At 39.9% G+C, this 14420-nt stretch overlaps 2 protein-coding genes across 5 annotated transcripts in view; one reads left to right on the top strand and one right to left on the bottom strand.

Annotated features, from left to right (window-relative positions):
- Window positions 1-653, bottom strand: part of RABGAP1 (RAB GTPase activating protein 1) — a 158943-nt gene extending 158290 nt beyond the window's left edge. Inside the window, exon 1 of the mRNA XM_059925567.1 lies at window positions 635-653. The gene's annotated coding sequence lies outside the window, so the exon portion shown is untranslated. The remainder of the gene's footprint in view (window positions 1-634) is intronic.
- Window positions 654-802: 149 nt separating this feature from the next.
- ZBTB26 (zinc finger and BTB domain containing 26) lies at window positions 803-13384 on the top strand. Of its 4 annotated transcripts, none has more exons than XM_059925563.1 (2): window positions 803-916; window positions 9028-13384. In XM_059925563.1, exon 2 carries the CDS (start codon window positions 9038-9040, stop codon window positions 10361-10363), a length of 1326 nt encoding a protein of 441 aa, XP_059781546.1. In that variant the 5' UTR covers window positions 803-916; window positions 9028-9037; the 3' UTR covers window positions 10364-13384. The 4 variants fall into 4 exon arrangements, with proteins under 4 accessions (XP_059781546.1, XP_059781545.1, XP_059781544.1 ...); XM_059925562.1 differs by having other exon boundaries at window positions 803-944; XM_059925561.1 differs by having other exon boundaries at window positions 852-912.
- The last annotated feature ends 1036 nt before the right edge of the window (window positions 13385-14420 follow it).

Below are 14420 nucleotides of genomic sequence, written 5' to 3'. Positions count from 1 at the left end.
ATGTACTTAATGCCATGGAACTTCACACTTACAAATGATTAAAATGATAAATATTATTCATGTTTTACCACAATATCCTCCCTCTCCACCCCCTAAAAAGGAGGAGAAGCCAGAGAGCCATTGGACTGGCAAGATGGAAAAGGGCTCTAGAATGGTACTGAAGTTTACTGGTGGGCAGGACTGCGTGGATGATGCCGTTCACCAACACGAGGACTACAGGAGTTAAGAAGCAGGTCTGCGGATGTACTTGAGTTCAAAGGTACATTAATACTGAACAACCAGTTGGAGATGTCTTCTAGGCAGCTGACCCTGGAGCTCAAGAGAGCTGTCTGGTCTGGCAAAAGAGATCTGTGAATAGTCAGCACGTTGTAGGTGACGGAGAATGCAGATCCCTGGGAAACACCAACATCCAAAAAGCGAGGGAGGTAAACTTCCTTCCCTCCACTTTCTGGGCCCAACGCGGCGAGTCCACATCCCTAGGCGGGAGGGGCTTACCAACACTTTAAGTGCGGAGGCGCCCTTCAGGCCCACGCAAGCAGCAGACAGCTGAGGCGCAGCTAGAGAGGAGCGGCTGAGAAGGAGTGAAGCGCGCGGGGCCTGAGCCCCAAACGCTAGGGAGCCGCGGCACCCGCACCTCGGCTCACGGGCGGAGATGCTCGCAGGAGTCTGGGGCACGCGTTTTGCACCCCGCCCACGGTGCCGAAGGTCCCTCTCCGAGCCTGCCGCCCTCCCAGCCTTCCGATTGGCGGAGAGGACCATAGGACCTGGAAGTTGTCTTTGTCCGGCGAGGGCTGCCCTTCCGGTTCCGTTGGGTCCCCCTTTGGCTCGGGTTCCCTGCCCCTCCCCCTTCCCGGAGCCCCGAGGGGCCGGAGCTCCTGGCGGTGCCGGATCCTGACGGTGGCCTTCCCCGGGGTCTGTAAGTGCGGAGGCGGCCGGAGCGCCGGGTAGGGGTACGAGGTCTCTCAAAATGGAGCCCCCTTGGGGCCCTGGATTGGCCGGGACCTGCCCTGGGATGGGGGCCGAGGGGCTGGCCTAGGCCCGGGGGGACTTATGGAGCCCTAGGCCTGGCCCATGCTGTGCCCCGCCCCTTTCCCTTCCCAGTGTCTGGAGTGGGGAGCCTAAGGATGCCCCCAGGGACCTCCTCCTGGGACCCCAGCCGAGGGCTCAGCAGTTTGCTTGAACGCCCGACTCTGGCATCTTGTAGGAAGTGCCAGATCTGGGCCATGGCAAGGCCTCAGGGCCAGCCCGCGAGAATCATTATGAGTACTAAGCTAGGTTACCCTTTTGCCACTGGCAACAGCACCTTTATATTTCTGGCGCTATGTCAGGCACTGGGAATTCGTAAGATACTGTTCCAAGTTTCAGGGTCAAGTTTGGGAGCCAGATAAAAACAAATGAGTGCTCCTGCGATGTATGAATCAGTCATATATGTATGAACTGTTCAAGGGGCAGTTGCTGGGGAGGCTGAAGAAAGAAAGTGACTTCTCAATTTTATTTGTTGGAGAGGATAAGGTGGAGAAGGGCTTTTCCTACAGGAGGAACAGTTGCAATGCTGTGAAGGAATGACTGAGCATAACTTGTGTGGGAAGAGGAGGAGGGGGGCGCGGGGCTCTCGTGCAAAGGCTGAGATATGAGGCTGGGAAAGTAGACCGAGGTCCAGATAGTGAAGGTTTAATCCTAAAGGAGGTGGGTACTTTTTGAAGAATTTTGAGCAGGAGACTGGTATAGTCGGATTTGCACTGTAGAAAACCATCTGGTTCTGGAGGTCAGCCTATAGGATAGGAATTTCTATAAACTGATTCTGGACTCTTTAGCTAAAGTCTACATGCCCTCATTGGAGATTCTTTTGAAGGAGTAGTGGGATCAGTCTAGTGAGAAGTAATGAAATCCTGAAATGGAGTTATGACAGTATTATTGGAAAGAAGGCAGGTAATGCTGTAGTGAATGCTGTAAAGACTCCATAATAAATTGGATGTTGAGGGTGAAAGAAGTATCAAAGCTGAGTCTTAGGTTTTAGGCCTGTGGTATTTGAAGAATGTTAATGCCATTATCAGCAATAAAACCATAAGCCTAGTGTAGATGACAAATTCATTTTTTGGATATGTTGACTTGAAGGCCTAGTGAGATAGCCACATGGAGCTGTCCAGTATAGAGTTGGAAATGCAAATCTGCAGCTCAATCTAAATGCTGTGGCTAGAGGAAAGGTTTGAATCATCATAGAGCGTAGAGGTGGAAGCCATGGGAATAGCTGGCATCAGGAAGGGGTTATTGAGAAAGAAGGGAATATTTGGGGGGGAATGGTTGCATTTACAAAGCAGAAAGAAAAATTAGAACTAACAGTAGTTGGTGTAGTAGCAGAAACAGAAGTAGATGATAAAATATAAGAAGTAGATGATAAATATAAGGGTTCCAGCAACCAAGAAGACTCAGAAGTCAAGAGAAGAGAATACTGAGAAGGGTCCACTGGGACAGTTGATACAGAGCATTTGGAGAATGAGGGGAAAAAAAGATGGCATTTCTTTATCAAGAGATCATGAGTGACCTTTTACAAAGCGATTTTAATAGAGTGATGAGGTGATAATATATGAAATAATGCAGACCTCAAGTGGTTTGGTGTCAAATGAGAATGAAAAAAGGGCCACATATGAAGGATTTCACAAAGAAAATTGACAGGCTTTATTTACTTACTTACCTAGCATTTGCTTTTATAGAGCACAATTCCAGGCACTATTCTAAGTTCTTTTAAAAATTAACTTAATTTAAAAAATGAATTTACTTTAAAATTAATTTAATTTCCCATAACAACCCTATGAAGTAATATTCTTTGACAGGTGGGAAAACTGAAAAACAGAAGTGGTTAATTAACTTGCCCACGGTCACACAGCTAGTAAGTGGTGGAGCAAGGTTTTGATTCTAGGAAATATGGTTTTACCCACTGCACTAAGCAGTGATTGAATATGGGAGTCAAAAGAATGGGAAAAATTTAAGCAAAGATAGACTCAATTAATAAAAAAATGGAGAGGCTTGGAAGGAGATCCAGATTGAGAAGAAGGTAAGTAATGGATTTATGTTTGTGTTATGTATTTGTTTTTTATTTCTTTTCTTCTGTCTTAGATTCTCTTCCAGTCTGTGCCATTTTAGGTCAGTTTCATTCACAGGTCAGTTTACGTCATGCTTTCATCTATTACTTATTATCTATAATCAGGTCTCCTCTTCAGCTTCAGAGCTGTATCCAGCTAGCTAATGGATCTTCTCCTTAATGTCATGCAGGCTCCTCTGGTTAAACATTTTAACACCTGACCCATGGTCATCCCTCCAATATTCCCTAGCTTATTGAATGACACTCTGTCAAAGATACCCAGTTTCTCAAACCAAATATCTTGGAGTCATCTTGACCTTTCATCTCTTGTTTCCCACCTTGGTCATCAAGTCCATCAGTTCTTTGTTTGAAATATCTCTAGAATCTGTTTCCTCTCTCCGTCCATATTATTTCCACTCAGTTTCCGTATTATTCAGGCCCTCATTATTTCTATCTTGATCTGTTAAAGTAATAGCATACTAACAGGTTTTCTTGCTTCCACGCCTACTGTTCTCAGAGCCATTCTCCATAAGCTTTTGTTTTTGACTTATTGAGTTTTAGCCAGTGTAAGAGTTTAGATATCATGCATTTCAAGTGATAGAGTAGTAGCCTAGGGCAGGTATTTTTGATTAGCTTGAATTGAGGTTAAATTTGGTTAAGATTAGCCATGAGGATGGAGAGTTAGGAATTTTTTAAATAGAGAAGGTAATAAAACATTGAGAAACCAAGACAGGCTTTCTGAGGAAATAAGCATTAAGAAAACAGCAAAAAGTCAAGGACTAAGCTTTGAAGAATATACTTACCTTTACACAATTTAGTGAACCCTTGAGGAACAGATCAGCAAAAGAATGGTGGAAAACTGAGGCCAGTAGTTAAGTCACTTGCCCACTTCTGTACAACAGTTTAAGAAGAATGAACTAGGTCTATTTATTCAATATAAATAACCCTCAAAAGCAATAAATGAAAAAAGAAAGTGGCAAAACAATATATATGTAGTTTATAAGTAAGACACCTAATTTTATTTTTTATCTTCTGTGGCTAGAAGTGTTGTTATATAGAAGTGTTGTTTTAAAAATGGAGGGGAGGGAGAGTCATTAAGGAAGAAACTTAGAACCAACTGAGAACTGAGTGGAAGGAGGCTGAGAGAGGGGACTTATACTTTACCTATATTAAAAAATTTTTCCAAGAAGGGTATATTTCTGTAATCTTACAGTAAAACAAAAGAGTGAGACCTTGGAGAATGCAGTGTCATGAAAGTTACCCAAAAGAAGAAAATGATTGAGTTTTATAGAGAGAAAAGCTGTAGTTTATTACAACCTCTTTGAAAAATGGCATATGGTGTTAATGAAAGACGAAGAAAGATTTCCAAGTAGCTGTGAGTGCTAAGTTGAAAGATAAAGGCACTTTTATGAGGTAGATGAGGAAACAGACTGACATACAGCTTTGGAGTTTATTATACAGAATAGAAAAGTTTTCCTTATCAGTATTATTAGAGGCATTTTAGATAAGAAACATGGATATTTTTGCACTGCCCATCGCACGGCAGTGAACGTTGTTGAACGTAGAATATTCACTGATCCTTTCTGGTTACTCCTGTTTGAACAAAGGGAAATTTTCATATCAGCTGGAACATTTGTTATGGAAATGATTATAGAAGAATTGTGTAAATATAAATAAAGAGAGAATGATCTTAAGTGAGACTATTCCTATTTCATTGATGTTTGAGAAATGGGTCATTTAAAACTTGCTGAGAGAAACTCAGCAGTATTTAGACTTAATCACAGTAACCTAGACAACAGATGATAACGACCTGAACCATGCCAATGGTAGTAAGAATATAGAGAGAGAATTTGGAAATCATTCTGTGGAAAGAATCAACAGAATGTGGGGACCAAGTCTCTATTCTACCTGATCAGATCTTTACTTTCTTTAAGTTACTAGACTATTAAAATAGTCATAATTTTATTAAGTTTTGTTTGTTAATGGCATTAAGTTTCATTCTACAAAGATAAATACACAGTATGTGTATAGCTGATTCACTTTGTTATAAAGAAGAAACTAACACACCATTGTAAAGCAATTATACTCCAGTAAAGATGTTAAAAAAAAAGATAAATACACAAAAGACAGAAAAATAATATAAAGTTAAAATAACTGAGAAAGGAAGGTAAGACGAGGATAATACATAAATGCTTTACTATTAAAGTTCTCTAGACTTGACACAAATTTGGCCTTAAGTTGTACTTTTTGTTCTTAAACATAAAACTTTTATTGAAGCATAACTAAATACACAAAAGCATATCAATCATAAGTGTACAGCTGAATGGATATGAGCAGGGAGATCTGAACAGTCACACAGTTAACAGCCATAAGATAAAACTTCAGCTAGCCTAGTTGTTTCATACATGAATTTTGGCATCATGCAGCTTGGGCACCAGTTCTACCTCTAACATTTAATACTTTCCACCTCTCTTAAATTGAGCAAGTTATTTATGTTCACCAAGCTTGGGTTTCCTCATAGGCAAAGTGGAGATGATAATAATACCTACCTCATAGAGATTTTGAGGATTAAATGGGTCAACTTGGGTAAAGCACTTAGCACTATACCTGGTACTCAGCAAGGATTCAGTAAAGATTAGCTATCATTTTTCTTATTTTTAAACAAAATTAAACCAGTTCATATGAAACAAGTGTTCCTTTTTATTTTGACATTTTAGAAATTTTGTTTAAAATTTGGTTTTATGTTGTTAAAACTATTTTTTGGAAACAAACCCTAGAAAGACATTTTCCCCAGGGCACTCAAAAGAGGGTATCATGATAATGTAGAGCATCTCTACAATAGCTCAATAATAATTTCATAGGGAACATTAAGAGTTAATTATGGTTTTTGTTGAATGAGCTGTGTAAAAAATAACAGTTGGTCCTTGCCCTCAAATAACTAACAGTCTGTTGGAAAGAGAGACTAGTGACAAGAAACAATTAAAGGACAAACTGTGTGGCCTGGAAATAAGAGTTTATCAAAGGGAGACAGTACAGTGAGCTGAGACATTAAGGAAAACTTCTTAAACAGAATAATTTTTCCTCATATTCTTGGACTACAGCAGACAAATCAAGCACTTTCCTGAGATACCTGTTTGACTGCTTCTGTTGGTAAGTTTCTTGAGACTGCTGAATAGGAAGTAAATGAAATTGTACTCCAACTCCCGTCTTTGGAACTTCAAGGAACAATCCCTGAGGACAGTTGTCTAAAGCATTTCAAGTACTGTCATATTATAGATGGAAGCAATTAATGCTCATTTTTCAGTGTGAGTAGGAAAATACTGACCTGTCAGTAAATTTAGGACAAGCTAAACCTCTAAGAAAGAATGCCCCTTTTGTTTGGCCACTTGAACAGCAGTCATTTATATAATTTCTAGTTATAAATTGGGACAGTCACTGTTTCCAGATCAAATATATTAAGCTACTGTAGTTGCTAAAACTGACCAGAGATAGATAATACAGTTGTGCCACTTTGTTTACTGATATAGTCCCTGTGTCTCCTAGATTTTTCCTTTTCATTTGATATTCACCACCTTTTCTATGATGCTGAATTTGCTTCTCTACATCCCTCCTCTCATCTTCATTGTGATTATTCATTATCTGTACACTCAGAGTGCCATACAAAGGGAAAGCTTATAATTTATGTATAAATATATTTTAATATACCTGTGCCATACCAGTTCCCCCTCCTAAATCTCACCTCTCTTTCAATGACATTTTAATTCGGCTGAAATCCTAAGTTTAAAACCTTTACACGTCACTTTTTTTCATTTTCTATCTCCAGTTACCAAGTTTTTTGAAATATCTTTTTGTTATTTTTCCTTGCTCCTTATTCCCATTTTCATTCCTTTCTAGGCTCTCATGGCCTCAGACCTGCAATGCTTATGCAGACACTGCATTGGTCTTCCTAACAGCAGTTCTTGCTTCTTACTACTGTCAAATGAATCGCATAGTTCAACAAATGCAAACTGAGCACCTGCCGTGTGTTTAGTACAATATCAGGTGATGGGAATGCACACCAGTTTGAACAGAAGAGGGTTTGGCCAGTAATGTGGCTGCATTAAGTAGAATTTGAAGCCAAAGGAAAGAGTGTTTTGCCCTAGAAGATGCAGGTTCCCAGCATTAGCTCCATTGAATAGGGTGGAGAGTCTTCTCTCTAATGCCATGTAGCTTGCAGTTTGGAGGGGAAGGAACAAGTATTGGTATCCTGAGTGTTATGTTAGAAGTACTTAGTTATAGGTCCAGTAGAGACAACTTTTCTAATCTAAGGGGTTAGGGAAGGGCCCTCAGAGGAAATAAAGTAGTCAGAATTGGCTAGGAATAGTGTTATGGACTAAAGAAATAACTGCTAAGGTTTGGAGTCAGTAGAGTGCTGTCATGAACCAGGCACTGAGCAATATGATTGAGACCTAGATTCTGCCTTTACGAGCTGGTGTTCTATGAGCCTTTGTAATTCAGTGTTCTAGAAGATAAAATTATAAAGATTGGGCTTCGGGGCCAGATGTTGCTAGGAACAGCTGGTTGTCTCGTGATTCTCAACTACGGAGTTGATGGATACATAAAGTTCAAGGTGAATTTATTGATGCACTGAGATTGTAGAGCTGCTTCTCAGGGGTAGACCTGATATACCTACTGATCTCACAGAAGACTGCTATATAGACTGGTGGATTGTCATTGTAAAAATAATAAATGTGTTGACAATATCATGTTGACATGGCTAACTTATCCTTCCCTTTAGAGTGACACATGGGAAGCCAAGTTATCAGAAAATCGTTTGAAGAGTATGGAATCAGAACATGGGGACTGTCTCCAAAGGAATTGCTTCATAAAGGGACAAATACACAGAGTTTCGGCAAAGACACCTTCTCTGTGGTTGAATGGTTTATGCCAGTGTTTACCTTAATTATTCTTAAATTTACTTGATCAGTTTATATTCAAGAGGTTAGTCTTCATCCAGGAGACAATGGGAAGTCACAGAAGGATTTTAGGCAGGAGTTGGATATAATCAGATCTGTGTTTTTGAAAGATGACGTGTGATGGTGTAGAAGTTGGATTAGAGGTAATAGAAGCTGGAACCAAGGAATATTTATGAATCAGTTCTAGTAGTCCGGTTGATGAGTAATGATGGATAAATAGGGATAAGGAAGAAAGAATAGAATCTAGTAAGGATTAACTAGATCCACCTTACTCCTACTCAGATTCCCACCAAGTGACTCATCTGGTTTTTCTATGTCAAATATTTACTTCATATATCAAGAAATGTTTCTTAAGAAAGAGTTTAGGTTTGTCCAAAATGCACAGGATAAAGACCTGTGCCTTTGACACTGTCTAAAAGTTGTCCCTTTAGGCATGTGACTTTCATTTTATTGCAGAAATACTTGTATGAGTAAATTCACATCAGTTTAAACAGAAGAGGGTTTACCCAAGAATGGGGCAAGCAATGTCACTGCAGTAAAATACAAAGTGAAGGAAAAGAGTGTTTTGTCTTCGAAGAAGCAGGTTCACAGTATCATGCAAAATAAAGTAGTTATTTCATTATTACTTGTTGGGATGTTTTAGGTAGTTCTTGAAACCTGATAGAATTATCATTTGAGAAGCAAAAAAAATGCCCTTGGAATAACTCAAGCACTGTTCTTGTATTAAGCATCTTAAAAAGCTGAATGAATACCAAGCTGTTTACACGGATACAAGTCCACTCCTTAGGTGCAGTTGACACTTGATGTTGGTAAGGAGTAATTTTTAACAGCCTTTGAAAGCAGTTATACTAGCTTCCTCTTTCAAGGAAAATTTTATTCAGATACATATAAACAGGTATGACAATACAAATTTGGTTTTGGAAGGAAAATCCAGGTTTTCTTAATTGTTTGTATTTTCTTAAATTCATCCTTTTTAACATTTCTGTTCTTTAGGTCTGCCAAAATGTCTGAAAGATCAGATCTCCTTCACTTCAAGTTTGAAAATTATGGAGATTCAATGTTACAAAAAATGAACAAATTAAGAGAAGAGAATAAATTTTGTGATGTTACAGTTCTCATAGATGATATTGAGGTACAGGGGCATAAAATTGTGTTTGCTGCAGGTTCCCCCTTCTTAAGAGACCAATTTTTACTGAACGATTCCAGAGAGGTGAAAATCTCCATATTACAGAGTTCCGAAGTGGGGAGACAATTGCTCTTATCCTGTTACAGTGGTGTGCTGGAATTCCCTGAGATGGAACTGGTAAATTACTTGACGGCTGCGAGCTTTCTTCAGATGAGCCACATTGTAGAACGGTGCACACAGGCCTTGTGGAAGTTTATAAAGCCAAAACAACCAATGGATAGTAAAGAGGGATGTGAACCGCAGAGTGCTTCTCCCCAGTCAAAAGAACATCAGGGAGATGCCAGAGGCTCCCCAAAGCAGGACTCACCTTGTATCCATCCATCTGAAGACAGTATGGATATGGAGGACAGTGATATTCAGATTGTTAAGGTAGAATCTATTGGGGATGTATCAGAGGTTAGAAGTAAAAAAGATCAGAACCAGTTTATTTCTTCTGAACCCACTGCTTTACATTCATCAGAGCCCCAGCACTCCCTGATAAATTCAACTGTGGAAAACAGAGTAAGTGAAATAGAACAAAACCACCTCCACAATTATGCCCTGTCTTACACAGGCAGTGATAACATCATCATGGCCTCAAAAGATGTCTTTGGGCCTAATATTCGAGGTGTAGACAAAGGCCTACAGTGGCATCACCAATGCCCAAAGTGTACCAGGGTGTTTCGTCACCTGGAGAACTACGCCAACCATTTAAAAATGCACAAACTCTTTATGTGTCTACTCTGCGGCAAGACTTTTACCCAGAAAGGCAACCTTCATCGACACATGCGTGTGCATGCCGGCATTAAACCTTTCCAGTGTAAAATCTGTGGGAAAACCTTTTCTCAGAAGTGTTCCTTACAGGATCATCTTAACCTTCACAGTGGAGATAAGCCCCATAAATGTAACTATTGTGACATGGTTTTTGCACATAAGCCAGTTTTGAGGAAACATCTTAAACAGCTGCATGGCAAAAACAGCTTTGACAATGCCAATGAAAGAAATGTGCAAGACCTCACAGTGGACTTTGATTCTTTTGCATGTACAACAGTCACAGACTCTAAAGGGTGTCAGCCACAGCCTGATGCGACACAGGTCCTGGATGCAGGTAAACTGGCCCAAGCTGTCCTGAACTTAAGGAATGATAGTACTTGTGTGAATTGAGTAGGGCCTTTATGCTCCTAACTAGAACTGACTGTAAACATGGCAATAGTCTGAGTCTTTTTAGGAGTGATTTTGCGAATTTGACTTCTCCAAAGCCTCTGTGCTTTGGAAGTCATAGGGGTGAGTCAAAGCACTAATAGACCAGGCAACTTGCCACTTGGAGTGGTCTTGCCTTCCTTTTGCCCTTTCCCATGTTCTGTTTTGAATTATTTATCCTGTGATGTCTGTTTTCCTTTCCCAAGGAGTATTCCACCTGTCTACCTAACATTGACTTATGTCTTAGACTGACACTGTTTTAGACTTTTCACTGGGCACATTCTGAAGGTACCAACAAGTTAATAATATCACCTCCAATCCACTAATAGATGCTATGCTAAGAGAAGCGAATAATATTTTTCATTGGCAGAAAATAAGCTGAGATATAAGGAGATACTGCTGTTGGCCTGAATATGTGATAGAATTTGTAGTTGCCTTGCCTACTGATAATTCATCTATGTCTGATAAATGAATGAATCTGCTTCCTACAATTTGTACTTGTCTTGGAGCTGGCTATAGTATTTTAGATTATTCTGTACTCTTTTCAACAGTATATGGCCCAACTTCACATCATTGAAGGTCACATAGACCAGAGTACAATATTTTTAGCAACACCTGCAGACAGATAGTTAGGAATCGGCATGGGGAGCATAATCAACAAAGGACAGTAGTACAGTTGTACAACAGTACTTATTTGGGAGGTCTTCCCCAAAAAGAAGCCAAATGTTTATAATTAATCTCTAACTTACTTGGTGATGCTTTTGAAGTCAGGATTGCTCCAGGCACATTTAAAGTGTGCTAACGCATAATGGTCTCTCTAAAAAGGGGCTATCTGGAGTCATTCTCTAGGCTTTGTTTTAGAAGTTAGCCATCAGTAAGGTGAGTTTGGCCTTCAGAGTTTTGTCCAGTGTATTGTAATAGTCTCTGAATTCTCATTTCCTTGTGTACCTTAACTTCTAAAATGGATGAAAAAAGTGGGTCACAGGAGCAATCAGGTTTTTGCATTTAGATATTCCTATAAAGGTACATAGTCCCACCTTGTCACCTCTGATAGATCACTAATACAAAGTTGATTTTCCATTATGGAAAAACAAAACAACTGTTTTTCCTAAAGCACATGTTATAGTTCAGAAATAAAATTTTGAGTCTTATTAGCTTCTGACCCATGAGTTAGATTTAGGTAATAGGAGTGTTTGAGCCCATAGAGAATCTTAAGAGATCATTTAGTCCACCTCTCTTTTTTTAAGTTGGGATATCCAAAGCCCAAAGAGGTGGCCTGGCCAAGGTTAGCCAAAGTAGATAAGTAACTAAATATGAGCTACAGTCTCCTCACTTCTCATTGTCCCTTGGCTTGAAAAGATTTAGTACATGATCAAGAATACCTTAATAAAAAGTTCCTAGTTTGTGCTTCCCCTCTGTGAATCACTGTTTGCTTTCTGAGACATCCTGGATTTTGCAAACAAAACATCACAGAAGGATTTATTTTTGTAAGTTAATTATTTTTTGGTTAGGATGAATATTACATTTTTCCTAAGCAAGTGACTGATTTGCTAGATGTTGATTAGGAAGGGCAAGGACAAGTAAGAATAATGTGAGAAGGATCCAAATGTGAAACTGATTTTGTCTTGAAACAGTGTTTATTTAGTTTCCATCAGGATTTTCTGTTTTTGTTTCTGAGCTATGAGAGTCCATGTACAGATAAACCAAAAATTAGTTTTAACTTGAGTAGTCAGAGGGAGTTCTTAAAGTTGTTATAATTTGATGCATTTATATGTGAATCTGATTTGAAGTATAATTTCTACCTTTTGTTAAAAGATTTTAAATGAGAATAAAATTGAGTGATAAGACTAACAGGTATCTATGCCTAATGTCACTCATTATATGGTCCAATGATGCTGCCTAGCATTCTGGTTTTTATATGATCCAGCCAAAGAGTACCAATTCTATGCAACAGTGAGACACTAACATGTTAACCAATGTTTCGCTATTTTCTCTGAACATCATTTTATCACAGGGAAATTTCAAGTTGGAGTGCTTCCTCTGCTTACATTCATGTCCTGTTTTTGTTACTGGTTTGAAGACTAAAAGGCATGGGTTCAAATAAGATTGGTCTCTTTGGTTGGAGACTATTCCTGGATTCATTCAGACATTCAAGAGACATTTATTGAACACCTACTATTGCCAGGCACTATGCTAGATACTGAGGATATGAAGGTAAGATTGCTATGGTCCCTGCCCTCACAGAGCTTACAGTCTCATGTAGTCTTAGTGAGATAAGGTGTCAATTTGGTTTTATCCTAGGAAGAATAAAGAAAACTGCCTTGCTTTCTTTGATCACTTTAAATTAGCATCTTGATGGTTTTGTATCACTGAATCTTCTAGTTCTCACCTTTTTCAACTGCAAACTACTGACATGGTTTACAGTGTCTCCCATTTCTTGGCTGGAGAGGTGTTCTGTTTCTGTGAGACATTTTCTTAATTTTGGTGGTACTTGACTTTTCTCTTTCTTTGTTTATACATGTTTCTTAGATTGTATTGCAAAGTGGTCAAGTTACTGATATCAATTATGTTTTACAGGGGAAGATGACTTTCAAAACTAGTCGTATTCTTGTAGAGGAGGAAAATTTTTTAAAACCTTAGACATTCAGCATTTGTATTTTATGGATCCCCAGGATAACTAAAAATGAGAGAGGGCTCTCTTCACCATAGTTTGGTTTTTAAAAAATTACTGTGTCACAGTTATTTATTTATTATTTAATTTTAAAGGCAAACTCCAAACTGAAGTGGCTCTGAGGTAAATCAGATGTGGTTTTAATTTGTTTTAGTTTCCTTATTAGAAGGTCTATAAATGGAGGGTGACCAGTGTCACTACTTCTAAGATATTATCCTAAACAAACAACCCAGAACATTTTATTTCAGCTGGTGAATAGCTGTTCTAAATCTGTTGTATGTTAGACATACTGTGAACTACCTCTTCACTTATTATGGGGAAGTTTCCTTAATAAAAGTTTGACAATTAAAGCTCTGGTGTCAGTGGTTTATTTTCTCTCTCCCCTCCTGCTTCCCTTTCCAATTGCTTGAATTTGAATACAGGAATGCTTTCTTCACTCCTATTCTTGAAAAGACATTAATCAAGCACGCTGAGCTTGGCTTCAGAAGCAAATCTGGGCTAACCAGAAATTGTTACTAGGGTCAGTTACTTCCTCCTGTGCTATTGACTGAGGGGATGGAGCAACTGCTTTTAAGAATTAGCTGAGACATTCCTTCATTTGGCAAATCCTTGACGCCTACTAAGTTCTAGACTTTGGGAATGCAAGGAGCAGTAAGTCACTGTCCTAAATACCTCTGCCTAGGTGGGACACATTTCAATACAGGTACGATAATTGCCGTCATTAAGGCAGCCAAAGGGTTTATTGGTTCCCAACTGGGAGCCAAGTAATTCACGGGCAGTTCAGGATGGCTTCAGGGATTATGTGATTTATGAACGATGGATGAATGGGATTTTGAAGGATGAGTGGTAGGAGGGATAGAGCATGTTGGAGGAAACAGCCGGGCCAACGGTTGAGATAGAAGGCCTGGGTTTGCCAAGGAAGTGAGAGGGGTAGGGGCGTGGGGAGGAAGCGATAGGTTGAGCGGTGAGGTGGGATCCAGATCCTGATGGGGCGTTAGCTAGGCAATCTCGAATACTGATCCCGATGGCACTCTCCTCTCCTTACCTCCGCCACCTTTTAAATTGTATATTTCAGGGTAAGCAGAGGACCTGGCCCCTAATAATCCGGGAGGGCCTCCCAGGGGTCCCGGTGCTGGGTACTCTGACAGACGCGCTGTACCCCAACTTCACAACCTGTCTGCTATTCGGATGTTGAGGAGAGCTCACGGAGGGGACCGGCTTGCGTACCGAAAGTGGGACAGGAGAGATGGGACTTGCCAGAATTCGGGGGCTTTTCTGTTATTCCAGGCGTGGGGGGAGTAAGGGAGACTGTCTCAGGATGTCCTTCCGGGACGCCCAGCGGGCCCCAAT

Source organism: Balaenoptera ricei, chromosome 6 (genome assembly GCF_028023285.1).
Source record: "Balaenoptera ricei isolate mBalRic1 chromosome 6, mBalRic1.hap2, whole genome shotgun sequence".
Classification (NCBI taxonomy): Eukaryota; Metazoa; Chordata; class Mammalia; order Artiodactyla; family Balaenopteridae; genus Balaenoptera; species Balaenoptera ricei.
Note: the sequence above shows the minus strand (reverse complement) of the source record. Positions and strands in the feature narration are given on the sequence as shown.

Excerpts from the sequence above, each read along its gene's own strand:
- ZBTB26 (XM_059925560.1), top strand. The coding sequence starts at position 3,015 with ATGGAGAGGCTTGGAAGGAGATCCAGATTGAGAAGAAG. Across the intron at positions 3,053-9,027 it reads AGATCCAGATTGAGAAGAAG|GTCTGCCAAAATGTCTGAAA; the intron begins GTAAGTAATGGA and ends TCTGTTCTTTAG.